This window comes from Cephus cinctus, unplaced genomic scaffold (assembly GCF_000341935.2).
Source record: "Cephus cinctus unplaced genomic scaffold, Ccin1 Ccin1_scaffold0975, whole genome shotgun sequence".
Taxonomy (NCBI): domain Eukaryota; kingdom Metazoa; phylum Arthropoda; class Insecta; order Hymenoptera; family Cephidae; genus Cephus; species Cephus cinctus.
In genome coordinates this window covers 169,199-181,557 of record NW_014333530.1, presented here as the reverse complement: position 1 = coordinate 181,557, position 12,359 = coordinate 169,199, and the positions used below count along the sequence as shown (strand labels likewise).

Below are 12,359 nucleotides of genomic sequence, written 5' to 3'. Positions count from 1 at the left end.
AAAGAAATGAAGATAGAAATAAAAAAGTGAAGGAGAAGAAAAGTAAGGAATAGAGTTATAAAAGCAGAGAAAAAATAAGGACAGTGATAAGTAAGAAAGTGAAGGATGAAGGATTAAGAAATAAATATAGAAAATCAAGAAGGTTGGAAATGAATGAGAGGGGTGCTTCCAAGAGACCAGTATAGGAGACCGGCTCGAGGAAGAATGAGCGCTCGGAATCCGGGTACTGCCCGAGCGCCCCCCTACTGTCCGACTGCTCCCACTCTTCGCTTGCTCCCGCTCTCCGAGTTCTGCGCGACGAATTTGCGCGCACACAGTTTTGGGCAGCTTCCAGTACTTCTAAATATGCTTGGCCAGAATTTCCGATTTCTAAATGTTCATATTTTACTTTATTGATTTAATTAATTACTTTAATGTTCCAAACACCGAATTTATTCATATTTCAATCTGAACGTAATTTACTTTCGATATTCTACAATTTCAATTTAATTTTTATCTACTTCGTATATTCTGCGAGATTTTGATTTAGTCTCAATTTTATATTGCGAATAAATTTTGAAAGTAAATCAAGATCCAATAATATTTAGTATAATCGAGGTGCTACACAGGTGTCAAGTTGGAACTGCACTTTCTTAAAAATGTTTCAACAATAGTTCTTGAGAGGTTCTATAGTTCCGTCTTTTTCTAAAGGTTGCTTTGGAAACCAGCGGTGACTAGCGGAGAACCTCTGTCCGCCAAGCTACGCGTTCGTGTTCCTGTTTAGCTCGGCTACGAAGGGATTCGTATTGTCGACGGAGGCGATGATCACAATATCCTACTTCCAGACTCGCCGCTATGATTTAGCACGACGATTTTGGTATCGCCGAAAATGCATTTCATGATAGCGCGCGAGAACAAAGTTTACTTTATCGCACTAGGACGAGAAGAAAGCACAAGTGCGATAATGTAAAATTGGGCCGATTTGCGCATAGGCAGCATTTTTATCGTATCCATAGATATAAAGCGCCACTTTCGCCACACTTCGGAGGCACGAAAAATAGTGTTTTTCATGCATGAGTTACACAAATATATGTATATGATATACATCTATATATAAAAAAAATCTTGATTGCTTATATGGATACTACGCACAATCAGTTACGTGATAAGAGAAAAAGGTAGGAAACCGTTTCAATAGTTTGAATAATCTTAATATTTCTTAGAATTAATGCCAATTTGTATATTGCCTCCTGTAATATTGAACAGGAATTTGCTTGAGACAGTTACATAACACAGTGGGTTAGCTAAGTGATATGAGGACAATGTTACAATACTTCAGAACTATAAACAGCTTGACAGGATATTCTGTCAAGAAGAAATATAGTAATCAGAGACCAGGTAGCTTCACTAAACAGCATACATAAAGTATATCAAGTATCATAGCAAGTTAATCAAACTTAAGATGAATTTTGTAAATAGCATCAATGACTTACAGTGTATGTGATAACAGAATATTTTTATTAATGGAGGAATTTCAGCAGCACGTGCGCTCACGTCCTACCTAACCTTATTTCAATTAATATTTGCTCTTAGCTCAAAAGAGTAGCAACACAAATGTATTTACTGGCCAAAAGACGGAATCCAGTCAAACGACATGGGACCCATCCAATATATTCCACTGTTCTGCGGATCACAAATATGCTGTTGTTATACTAAATCGTCCTATACGGTGGAAACAGGAATTGTTATTACAGATATGGAAAAATGGTGCGTTTTTAGAATTAAAAATTCTAATGTTATTTCTAATGTTTATTGTATATGCAATCATATTTTATACTTGTAGCGAAGATAAGAGTTACAGTAGATGGAGGTACCAACAGATGGATCACATTCCTTGGACAACAGGGTGAAAGTGTATTGAGTGGAAAGTGTAAAGAATATATGCCAGATATCATAACTGGTGATTTTGACAGCATTTGTCCTCAAATATTGGAAAAACTTAAAAGTAATGGTGCTATGGTTATTAATACCCCGGATCAAAATGATACTGATTACACTAAAGCTCTTATGCAGCTTGGAGCTTACAGCAAGAACCAAAATATACAAGTAATTTATCTTTGAATCACCGATAGTACAGAAATCTAACAACATAATATAATAATTTGTACTATTAATAGCTTGATGGTGTGTATGTATTTGCTGACACATCTGGAAGAATTGATCATATAGTTGCAAACATCAACACACTGTACAAAAGTAATCACTTATTAGGCAATATTAAGGTAAATATGTGCTACAAAGTATATGTAGATTTGAAACATTAACTTATGTTTACATCATGTAGGTAATAAATGTGGCTAGCAATTCATTAACATGGCTGTTACAACCTGGAAAGCACAAAATAATTATTCCTAATGACTTGGTCGAGCATAGCAGTTGGTGCAGTCTTCTACCGTTTGGTACTCCTGTCAACTGTATAAGTACAAGAGGTTTAAAATGGGACTTAGGTCGGTATTAGGATCATAAGAATTAGGTATCATTTGTGTAAATCGTACATGAGGTAAATTTATGATAATTCTCTTCAGAAAATTCAACTATGGAATTTGGTGGGCTTATAAGTTCATCAAATACATACAACGGATATCCTGAGGTAACAGTAACCACAGATACAGCTACAATATGGACAATGGGAATAGAACCACTCGTTAAAACGGTAGTTGATGATTAATAGTCCTGGGACAGCTAATTGAGCTATATGTATAAAATACTTAGGACTTGAGAATTTAATCTCAATTAGTTGTCCAGATATATGTAGCACGCGTACCTGGTTCTTGAATTTGCTATGTATTCCTTCTATAGTAATATTATAAATATATATTCAGGCATGTATTTATGTCATGGATTAGATCAAGAGTAAGAATAGTCATATATTTATATGTGATTAGTTATCCAACACTTCTCACTATATCATGATTACTATGTTATAAAGGTACAAACATCAAGCATAATAAAAAATGTATAAAGATCTTGATATAATCTACCGTTATGAATTCCAAATCAATTTTTGCAAACCATTTTGGTGCATCTTTATTGATAGCTACTATGAGTAATTTTTCATTGATACTGTATAGTATAGCTTTATTGTTTTTTTCTGATCGTAACATATAAATATATTGAACGTACAAAAAAATAAGTGTATCAAAACATGTCACAAGCAAAACACATCACGGCAATGTACTTCAAAGTCTCCTCAATACAGTATGTACAAGTATAGAATTAATTATTTTTGTTAAATATATAATTGAATTTCATCTTCATATGAGTCATTTATAGCTTGAGTTTAAATCGTTCTTATAATTTATTAAATGAAAACAGAGAACGGACATATTTAATGATTGTACAAAATATATTTTTAATTGAATTTTCCAACATAGTTTAATTTATAAAAGATAGCTCTGCGTTGATCTATATATAGTAATTATAACTCTCAGTATATATAAATCCTTCGACTATTTAATTCAAACAATCAATATGCCTGCTTATTTCTGTCGTTCAGATTATAAATAATAATTATTGTAAAATATATGAGCAAATAAAAAACTCACAAAAAGATGACCCGCATTCACCCAACGGAGATTCCTAAGTCTTCGACATTAGACATGGCGGTCCAGTAATAAAATCTATTTTGAGAATCATCTAGGTCCCCTACTAAACAAAGTCGTTTATCGCCATCATTTCTCATTAGACGTTAACAATTTCTGGTAGCCCCACGCGTCAAGAATGTACGCTATTCGACATATTCCTTTCGTCATTATTCTCATCGCAATAAGCCGTGCAGAAAATGACGTCACTGAACCCATTTTAGAAATCTGTGAGTATATTCTTATATTATATCTTTCATATAAGGAGACAAAAAATTGTACAGTACTTTATAAAAGTTTGTCATACATAGATTATTTTAATTCCTGTTCCTTTTTAGCTGAATCGGAAATGAGTAGTAACAGTAGTGAAGTAACGGAAGTGCAGCATGCAACATGTAAAATTATTACCGAGGAGTTGGTCGCCAATGCACAAGCTACTGTCACTAGAGTTCTTACTGGAGTTTGTAATGCAAGTAAGAAGATAGGACTAGTTCATTCTTTAGTTTTCCATGTCCAGAATTATGAATGGACTTTGAACAGCATTCAATTTCCTTTGGCGAAAAAAAATTCACTTGGCAATATCCATGTGAAATAAAAGCCGTGTATTTGAATAATGAATTGACTTTTCTCAGGTCTACAGTTCTATCTCAGTGACAAACAATAATAAAATCAGACCACAGTTTGATATAGTGCGCTTGTTTTAAATGTACAATTTTTGGCAAATTATTGAAATTGCAGAAACAATGAACGACCGATTTGATAAATTAGAAAAAGACGTAAGGTTTCGTTTGGAAGAGATAAAAATTACTCTCAAAACTATTTTAAGAGAAATAAACGGTTTTCATAAAGACAATGACAATTCGATGAATCGGAAAAGAATTCAAGAAACAATCAGAAATGATCATCAGCCTGTTGCTACCAAGACAGAAAGATCATCTCCTAGGCAGGATGAAATAAATAAATTTAATATCACTGTCCATCAAATTTCAACACAAAATGGTTTTAATTCTTTTAATTCTTTTTTAAATATACCAGTAATCATCTATATGGAATACTAAATCTCACTTACGTCAAAGGTCCGGCAAGAGTCTTCACTTATTATTGGCGAGTGACCGATATTATGGAAAAATTAACTCAATGGAAATCCAATCAGTCTCTACGTAGCTCGACTTTCCATATCAGCCAGGGTGGTTACGCAATGTTTCTCAGGATAACTCCAAGACATTTCCCAGACGATTCAGTTTACTTCGGTTTCGGCGTGACCCGTGGTCGATTTGATTCAATTCTCAAATGGCCATTTCCTCTGAAGACACGTATCGAGGTATCTTTTTTATTATCCTATTATTATAGTAAGATCTGACAAAAGTTCACGAAATAGATTATTCGATTAAATTGAACGTTTCCTCCTCCTTTTTTCTTTATTTAAAAAAAAAAAAAGAAACTTATATATTCTTCAGTGTATCAATGAGGCTTTCCCCCCTTTTCTATGAAAGTCTAAAGATACAAAGACGGGTCTGGGAAAATACCTAGAAGAGAATGGACAATCCTAAAATAAAGCGAAACCCTTATTCCCTATCAGAAATTGTAGATCTCTTAGCAATCCCCTTAAACGTAGCCATGTTCATCGTATCTTCTCGGGCCTCATGACTTTCCCATTGCGAAAACGTGAATTTCGACAGTCAGCGTTTCCTTTTCACAGATAGAAAAGCATTTCTCTTACAAAAGTCAATTTTTTCTAAATACATTATATTATGTCAAAGATACTCGATCACTCTGTGGAGGGATGGCGCGCGGACAGAGTCTCTCAACTTTGGGATCCTTCAGCAATCTCTTCTGAAACACATTGGACAAGGCCAAAAATCACTGAGGAATCAGATAATCCTGAATACATTGGACTGGTTATACCCAAACGCATGATCCTCTCAACACCATTGTTATCACCATGGCCTTCAAATCCATCTCACGTTGAAAAATCAGTCAACAGATACGTATGGAATGACAGTATTCTAGTTAAACTAACGGTATTCTTATAAAATTGATATATAAGATATATATAAGGATAATAAACGTAGCTGTAACAAGGAACAATGTATAATCGCAAGTAAGCAAGTACTATTTAGCACTTTTATTATTACGCATCACGAAATTGAAATTATAATTGAAACATCTATATTTATCGTAGGCTTTAACAGTACTACTGTCGTAGATAGAAGTAAATATTGAATTACTTCGAGATTACTTAATCAGCCTACAGAAAAACGTCGTTACGAACAAATATAAAAGTTACAAAGTTAAAAATAATAAATTTCACATAAATCAAATTTCTTACGTAATTGAATTACACTAGATTGCCAAGCAACATTGGTACAGTATGTGTATGTGAAGTAGAAAAGAAACAATTTTTAAATTAATTTCATAAACTAAAAATATTATGCATCATTTAGTTTGATATTAGAGAAAACCATTTTTCAGAATTTATAATTGGTATTTTGAATTTTGATAAATAGCAATTAATCCGGTCTAAGAGGAAGATGATTAACTCTCGTATGATTCATGAAGCGTATTCTTTCGTGGTGGAAATGCTGAGTAATCCTGAGAGATTTCCGGCCAGTTTGTTTCTCGATCCATTGATTCTTGAATCTCTTGGGAAGCAGCGCGGAGCAGGGCTCTGTACAACGGAGCCGGAAGCCGAACATTCTTGGAATCCTCAAACTGTGGTACCAACTGATTTCCGGTGAAGCTTCTCTTGCGGCCGCAACCTGTGGTTACAAGAAAACTAAATACTATTGTGCATTTAAATTACATCTAAGATTTGGACAATTTTGTAATAGAGTACAGACAATGATAGGATCTTATAATTATTGTTATTTACTATTTTTACCTCAACTATCAAATCACTCGATAGTTATTCTTTTATTACCAGTAAACGCGTTGCAAAATGGTCGTTTTGACTTGATCGATCCATCCGCTACCAAAGCGTCCAGAAACTGCTGATCGATCTGAAAATAGTTAACGTCATTGTCTGACGGGTGAAACACTAAGTAAAAAAATTAGACAAAAATTTATTTTCATAATTCAATTGACTCTGTAGAGTGACCCACGAACACTGGTATCGCGCTTAATATAACATACGTTGAAAGTAATAAGAGTGTGCTGAATATGATTTTATAAATAAATTCTATCCAATCAGATAGACTTTACGTCAATCGTCTATAACGTTAATTACTCATTGAGCATTTTTTATTTCTGTACTTATCGTTGAATAATTAAAAAATATATATATTACCCTGTCTTGCACTGCCGTGCAGTCTGCCAAGAAAATTATACAAGTAAATGCCAAGACACAGCATAGATATCTGGTAACCTGAAAGCAAATCATTAAAAAATTATATTTACTATACGATTTCAGTTAGAATTTATAAAATTAATAAAAATATTAAAAATCAAACGTATTATCTGACCACTCTCTCATGTTACAGGATCAGATAATGATCGTCAGGATCATTATCACCACCAACGAAAATTCTATACATCAAACACAGATATGACAGAATGTCTCAGTAATTACAGTAACGACTATAATCCGGTTATACAAACTATTAGTTTTCCATCCCTGTTAAGTAACAATTAATCTTCTCGTCAGTCAAACTCGTTTCTCAAAATTTAGCAAATGCAACATCTTCGTGATTACAATTTACATAATAAAGTCTGGCACGTTACGTAGCACAAGAAAGAATAATATCAAACGCTCATTATTTTTCTTCAATCAATATACATCGTTTATAGTTCGCATTAATGTATTTCCAATCGTCCCGTCATGCTCCACGTTTTATCGATACATTTTCTTTTTCAAATAATTACCCTGTCAAGTAACCGTTAGCAGAAAATCACATGAACTTCGAAATGAATCAATTGACTTCATAAGTGAAAATATAATAACTCCATTCTTGGAGTCTGTCGTCTCATTACAAAGACGAGATTAATTTCATCCAGTAAAACCTTACGTATATACAGACTCGAATAAGAAACGAAAAACTAACCTTAAAACTTTTTCCGTATCGTATAAAATATCTGATTTCTTTTCATACTTTCCCATTCGCGACATCGAATCGTGCTGTAGACTTGAGTAAAAGAATTCAAAGGAAACTATGCGAATTGCAAAATTTACAAAAAGTACTGATGCAGCAATAAAACAATGGGTCCCCCTTTTCTCTACTATATCAGTGCCCCAGACAATAAGAGGAACGGACGTGTCGTCAAAAAATTTTCGTACGTACTTTGGTGCCTATTGTATTCTTTATGGACATTAATATGTATATGCATATATACAACATCAGGCTCTCATTCGTACATACATTATGTACATACCAGAGACTATATATTGTTCAAGAAGCTTTTCGAGTGAGCTTTTTTAATAAATGAGAGGTGAAATATAGATATGGGCATAATACGTTTTTATTACAGATTTGATCTCTTCAGGCGCTTAATATAATTTTATCATTGTCTCTTTCAGGATACACATTTCTATTATGTCTTAGGGGACTGTTACAAAGTTCGACAGGATATGCAGAATCGAACAACCGGCTATATTTTCTGTGTCAAAGCACAATGTATGACATAAAGCCGATACACAGTAAATGGCAGTCTTGTGAAAAATATATTTCAAGATATTGATATCGAAGAATTGATCACACCCTTGAATGTAAAGGATATTGATTTTCTTTATTTGTTTTACAGTGAGATGACAATCTGCGTAGGACGGCAGCGAGTGGTAATACGAGAGACGTCAAAATTCACTCCCGTCAATCGAATAGACGTTTATCGTTTATCCCTACGAAGATACGTGAATAAGGATTTACAAAAGATATGCCTGTTTTCCTATAGAGGTTATGTACAGCTCTTTGTAAAGATGACAGAAAAAAAAAGAAGAGAAAAGTAATCATAGCTGGGGTGACTTTCCTCGTGTGAAAACGGTTATAAGGTGAATAATACAGAGATTATAAAAAATTGAATCGTTATCACTATCGAATAATTTTTGAAAATTACATGAGTTGGTTAAATATTTTCTTTCTTTTCTTTCAGGATATAAATAAAATTCACTCTGAGCCTTTTTGTCATTTCAGGTGCTAGTATTTTCATACGTCAGGATAAAACTGTCTTCGTACAGCCAGGTGCATTTTTTCTTGTGTAATTTTATAAAAATATTATCACGCTCAAGAATTTATTGCAAAATTACATATAATTCCCTATATTAATTTTCTATGCCAATTCACATGTCCCGCTCAAGTTTATTTAGATTTACGACGTATCTTTACGAAGTTTATGACTGTCCAATGAAAAGTACGTGTATATTAGAATCTGCATTGACTGTGCTGCGCTCGGTGCATTCAGCTGTCTACGTCTCGAAGATATTCCTATTGTCAAAAGGGTAGACTACTGAATTCAAATCTGGCACTGTGTCAATGACCATTTATATACGTCTAGGAATAATTGTCTGAATCGAAAGGATACTTATTGTGTATTTTTGAAAATGTTCAATTTATAACGTGAGCCAATCGATTTTTACAATTAATTTATCCAACTCGGACAATGCATTATCTTCCTATTTAAAATTCATTAGTCGTCCACTAAGGAACGTCGAATCTTGAATTTACCCGATAACAACCTGTGGAATGTGGTCCTAGGTTCTCAGAGAGGGATTCCAACTTTTTCAGTAAAAAATAATAATTCCAAAAAACATTCAGAAGCGATATTGGAAAATTGTTTTTTATTGCCAACAAATTTTTGTTCAAAACTCTATTTCTTCGTTTCGATATTAAAACCAAAGAATTATATGAATTATACGTTACACGGGTGTTTTATGAAGATACGAGATTTTCATAATTAATAAAGAAAGTACTCGATAGCAGAGAATGTGATAAATCAAGTTTTCCAGTATCAAAACACCAATGACGTACCTTCATGATGGATTTTTGGACAAGGGTCGAAGCTTCTCAACCAGTTGGGAGATTTGTCAAGGGAAGAAAAGTTTCTCAACACTCTCTCAGGAAGACGTCGTGATCGAAGCACGCGCGCTCCAAGCTAAGGGTTGTGTTTGGGGCTGAAATAGCGCGCTCACACTCTTGAAATACATCCCCCTCCATGCTGGCACGGGGGTTTAAATACATGCGCAGCTTCGCGAATGCGTGACGTCTGCGAATCACCATGACATATTCGTCTTAACTGCCACCCTCGTGCTCATGATTTCCTCTGTGGTTTTCCATAACAATATATAACCTCACGAAAAGTCAGCCTTATCCCTGGAAACATGGAAATTCATAGCACCGGAAAATACACGCGATACGTATACACATTGCATCTGGAAGACTAGGACGGAAAGTATGAACTCAAGGAACATTAATATGTAAACTTAAACTAGGACGTATGCATATGTGACTTTTCAGGAAATTGAGGAATATTAGAGAAAATTCAAGGAGGGAATGAATTATCATAATGTCGATAATAAAATATACCTATTAGATACATGCATTTAAATTACTCTTACTAAAAATCAATTTTTTAAATGAAAATAATTCCTTGATATATAAAAATGAAAAATGTTAATTCACACCTTACTTTTAGTTATAACCACCTTTTTCTCATGGACCGCCAAAACTGTATTTTTATCGGACCAAGTCGTAGTGAGATTATGAGTGCTTGTGTAAAACCCAAAACCGATGAAATATCCAGTCAAAATGCTGATCGCTTACTTGTCATCTGAAGAAAAAAAGTAACTCCCGGAAGTAACGTGGGACGACCGAACCTGTAACCGTCTGTATAAATCATAGAAAAACTGTTGGGGTTAAGTACTTACAGCGTTCGCGCATCAGAGCCTGCTGTGTCTCGATAAGGCCATTCAAGCTCGTAAGAATGTGTATCCCTTTGAGAAGCTATTTTTAAATTCATTTGAAATCGCAAACGTAGAATCTTATCGAGCAAAACGAGACACCTTTGTATCTTAGAGTCGATAGAGTTACTTGTTAAAGGTGGTAAAACATTTCTTTTAATACATTTTTCAGAGTCACCACGTACGTCGAAGAAAAGAAAAGGCAGTCTGAAAGTTTATTCGATTAACGGCACTATAGTTGTCATAATAAAATATAGTACGAACGATACTTTGTTATCTTGGCTAATTAAGAAAGGTGTTCTTAGATAACACGTTAACCAACCTCTGAAATTTTGCTATGCCGAAGGGATACTTTTCACTCGTGAAACTTTGTAAAGAATAACATTCGAAAGTACATAGGTTGGCAGAACTGGTTTCGTGATACTGTTTTTGGGAGTCCCGAGTAACGCTTAACAAGGACGCGACTAAAAAAGCTTTTCTTAATTTCGCACGAGAATCCATCAAAAACTTTTGCAATCTTCGGATAACAAGAAATAGAGGGTGTAAACATCTCTTCTCGGAGTGCAGTCTCCTTCTGTCTCGAGTTTATATTCCAAGGATCGTAATTCGAGGCAAACAAGGCTGGCTAATCGTCTCCTTTAAAAATGTGATATAAGAGAAACAGAGAAATATTCTTAGTACCGCGTGATTTCTTGTCCGATAAATTTTCCTCTGTTGTAAGATACAAGATACAAGTGGTAGCCAGTGTACGTAGCCAAGTATGCGATACTTTTTAATTGATATTTCTCAATTTAAACTCGTGACCGTTTTCAAACGACAGGCAATAAAATGAGAGAAATATTTTTCCATTATTTTACAGGCTCTTACGAAATAAATGGCCGCACTAAAATTTATGAATAAGAGATGCAGCCTGTATCTCGAAAATGCTTTACTGATCCCCCGTGGTATAAAATAGGGGAATTGCTTTAAAGTCTTTCGTACACAATTTTATTCTTATTATGTGGGACTTCATCGCAGCGCCATAAATTATTGAATTTACGTCGCGCAAAGACAAAAGCCAAGTTTTTACCCAGCAGCGATTAAGATCATAAATTTTTGTTGGGACTCGTGCTACTCGCCGAGTAGATAATAAGAAACTAGAAATTCGTTACCCGCGTGCCAAGATTTCGCATATGCTCGACAATATCGAATAACTGACATTGAGGTAATAGTGTATTTAAAAAATGCACGTAATTTCTATAGATACACCAACGACGTTTAATTATACAGGTTGCTCTGTTTATTTTTTACTTCAATGTTTTTAGAGCGATAAATCCTTAAGAAATCATATGAATTGAAACACCTTTGAGAAAATAAGAATACTCACGTACAGTAAAACAATCATCAATGACACAGAAAACACGTAACGTCCAAACGTCGTGTCTAAGGCATCTAATGGCACAGAAGTTGTCTCTAAGAGTCTCAAAGATGACTTTTGGACATGCGTGTTGTCTGGAGAGGTAAATGCAGCGCGAATAACTATTCTATTCCAAACGATTAAGTAACCTTGAATCCACGTATATAAGAGTAATGTTAAAAAAATAATGTTAAAAAAATAATCATGGAGCGCTATGTCAGTTGTGAAGAAAAGTCCAAAATTTTGAAATAAAATTTTAGCACTAAACGTTTTTTCTTAATACTTCAACATCAAATTGCAATACTAAAGAGATGTACCGTATCAAAGTTTAATTGAAATTTTCAATTCCATCAAATAGTTCAGTGCTGGCGATTTGCTTTTTTTTGGGGGAAGGAGTGGGGGACTGGATGCAGACAGCTATTAAATTAATTGCAACATTATTATCACAGATTGATTA

At 34.2% G+C, this 12,359-nt stretch overlaps 3 protein-coding genes and 1 long non-coding RNA gene across 9 annotated transcripts; 3 read left to right on the top strand and 1 right to left on the bottom strand.

Moving 5' to 3' along the window:
- Positions 1-987: 987 nt before the first annotated feature.
- On the top strand, positions 988-3,290 carry LOC107271466 (thiamin pyrophosphokinase 1). 2 transcript variants are annotated; one of them, XM_015747503.2, is made up of 7 exons: positions 988-1,157; positions 1,246-1,377; positions 1,573-1,746; positions 1,823-2,085; positions 2,157-2,261; positions 2,324-2,486; positions 2,565-3,290. In XM_015747503.2, exons 2-7 carry the CDS (start codon positions 1,293-1,295, stop codon positions 2,705-2,707), a joined length of 933 nt encoding a protein of 310 aa, XP_015602989.1. In that variant the 5' UTR covers positions 988-1,157; positions 1,246-1,292; the 3' UTR covers positions 2,708-3,290. The 2 variants fall into 2 exon arrangements, with proteins under 2 accessions (XP_015602989.1, XP_015602990.1); XM_015747504.2 differs by lacking the exon at positions 988-1,157 and having other exon boundaries at positions 1,235-1,475.
- Positions 3,291-3,562: 272 nt separating this feature from the next.
- Positions 3,563-5,740, top strand: LOC107271465. 3 transcript variants are annotated; one of them, XM_015747501.2, is made up of 5 exons: positions 3,563-3,850; positions 3,959-4,093; positions 4,359-4,619; positions 4,697-4,941; positions 5,381-5,740. In XM_015747501.2, exons 1-5 carry the CDS (start codon positions 3,760-3,762, stop codon positions 5,651-5,653), a joined length of 1,005 nt encoding a protein of 334 aa, XP_015602987.1. In that variant the 5' UTR covers positions 3,563-3,759; the 3' UTR covers positions 5,654-5,740. The 3 variants fall into 3 exon arrangements, with proteins under 3 accessions (XP_015602987.1, XP_015602985.1, XP_015602988.1); XM_015747499.2 differs by having other exon boundaries at positions 3,563-4,093; XM_015747502.2 differs by having other exon boundaries at positions 3,563-4,093; positions 4,253-4,619.
- On the bottom strand, positions 5,731-12,093 carry LOC107271467. Of its 2 annotated transcripts, none has more exons than XM_025088676.1 (5): positions 10,231-12,093; positions 9,578-9,919; positions 6,907-6,984; positions 6,541-6,619; positions 5,731-6,379 (listed from the first exon to the last, which is right to left on the bottom strand). In XM_025088676.1, the coding sequence occupies exons 2-5, from the start codon at positions 9,581-9,583 to the stop codon at positions 6,156-6,158; spliced, it is 387 nt and encodes a 128-aa protein (XP_024944444.1). In that variant the 5' UTR covers positions 9,584-9,919; positions 10,231-12,093; the 3' UTR covers positions 5,731-6,155. The 2 variants fall into 2 exon arrangements, with proteins under 2 accessions (XP_024944444.1, XP_024944445.1); XM_025088677.1 differs by having other exon boundaries at positions 10,236-12,093.
- LOC112494907 lies at positions 7,662-9,569 on the top strand. 2 transcript variants are annotated; one of them, XR_003060881.1, is made up of 3 exons: positions 7,662-7,889; positions 8,134-8,601; positions 8,744-9,569. It is a non-coding gene; the product is annotated as an uncharacterized LOC112494907 (long non-coding RNA). The 2 variants fall into 2 exon arrangements; XR_003060880.1 differs by having other exon boundaries at positions 7,662-8,045.
- Positions 12,094-12,359: the final 266 nt, after the last annotated feature.

What these genes read in the sequence shown, in the direction of transcription:
- LOC107271466 (XM_015747503.2), top strand. Translation starts at nt 1,293, where the DNA reads ATGAGGACAATGTTACAATACTTCAGAACTATAAACAGCTTGACAGGA. An exon ending in ATATAGTAATCAGAGACCAG is followed by an intron (nt 1,378 to 1,572) that starts GTAGCTTCACTA and finishes ATTTGCTCTTAG; the next exon opens with CTCAAAAGAGTAGCAACACA. An exon ending in AGGTTTAAAATGGGACTTAG is followed by an intron (nt 2,487 to 2,564) that starts GTCGGTATTAGG and finishes AATTCTCTTCAG; the next exon opens with AAAATTCAACTATGGAATTT.
- LOC107271465 (XM_015747499.2), top strand. Translation starts at nt 3,760, where the DNA reads ATGTACGCTATTCGACATATTCCTTTCGTCATTATTCTCATCGCAATA. An exon ending in TACTGGAGTTTGTAATGCAA is followed by an intron (nt 4,094 to 4,358) that starts GTAAGAAGATAG and finishes TTGAAATTGCAG; the next exon opens with AAACAATGAACGACCGATTT. An exon ending in CTCTGAAGACACGTATCGAG is followed by an intron (nt 4,942 to 5,380) that starts GTATCTTTTTTA and finishes ATTATGTCAAAG; the next exon opens with ATACTCGATCACTCTGTGGA.
- LOC107271467 (XM_025088676.1), bottom strand. An exon ending in GCACGGCAGTGCAAGACAGG is followed by an intron (nt 6,620 to 6,906) that starts GTAATATATATA and finishes AACTATTTTCAG; the next exon opens with ATCGATCAGCAGTTTCTGGA. An exon ending in ATTTTGCAACGCGTTTACTG is followed by an intron (nt 6,380 to 6,540) that starts GTAATAAAAGAA and finishes TTGTAACCACAG; the next exon opens with GTTGCGGCCGCAAGAGAAGC.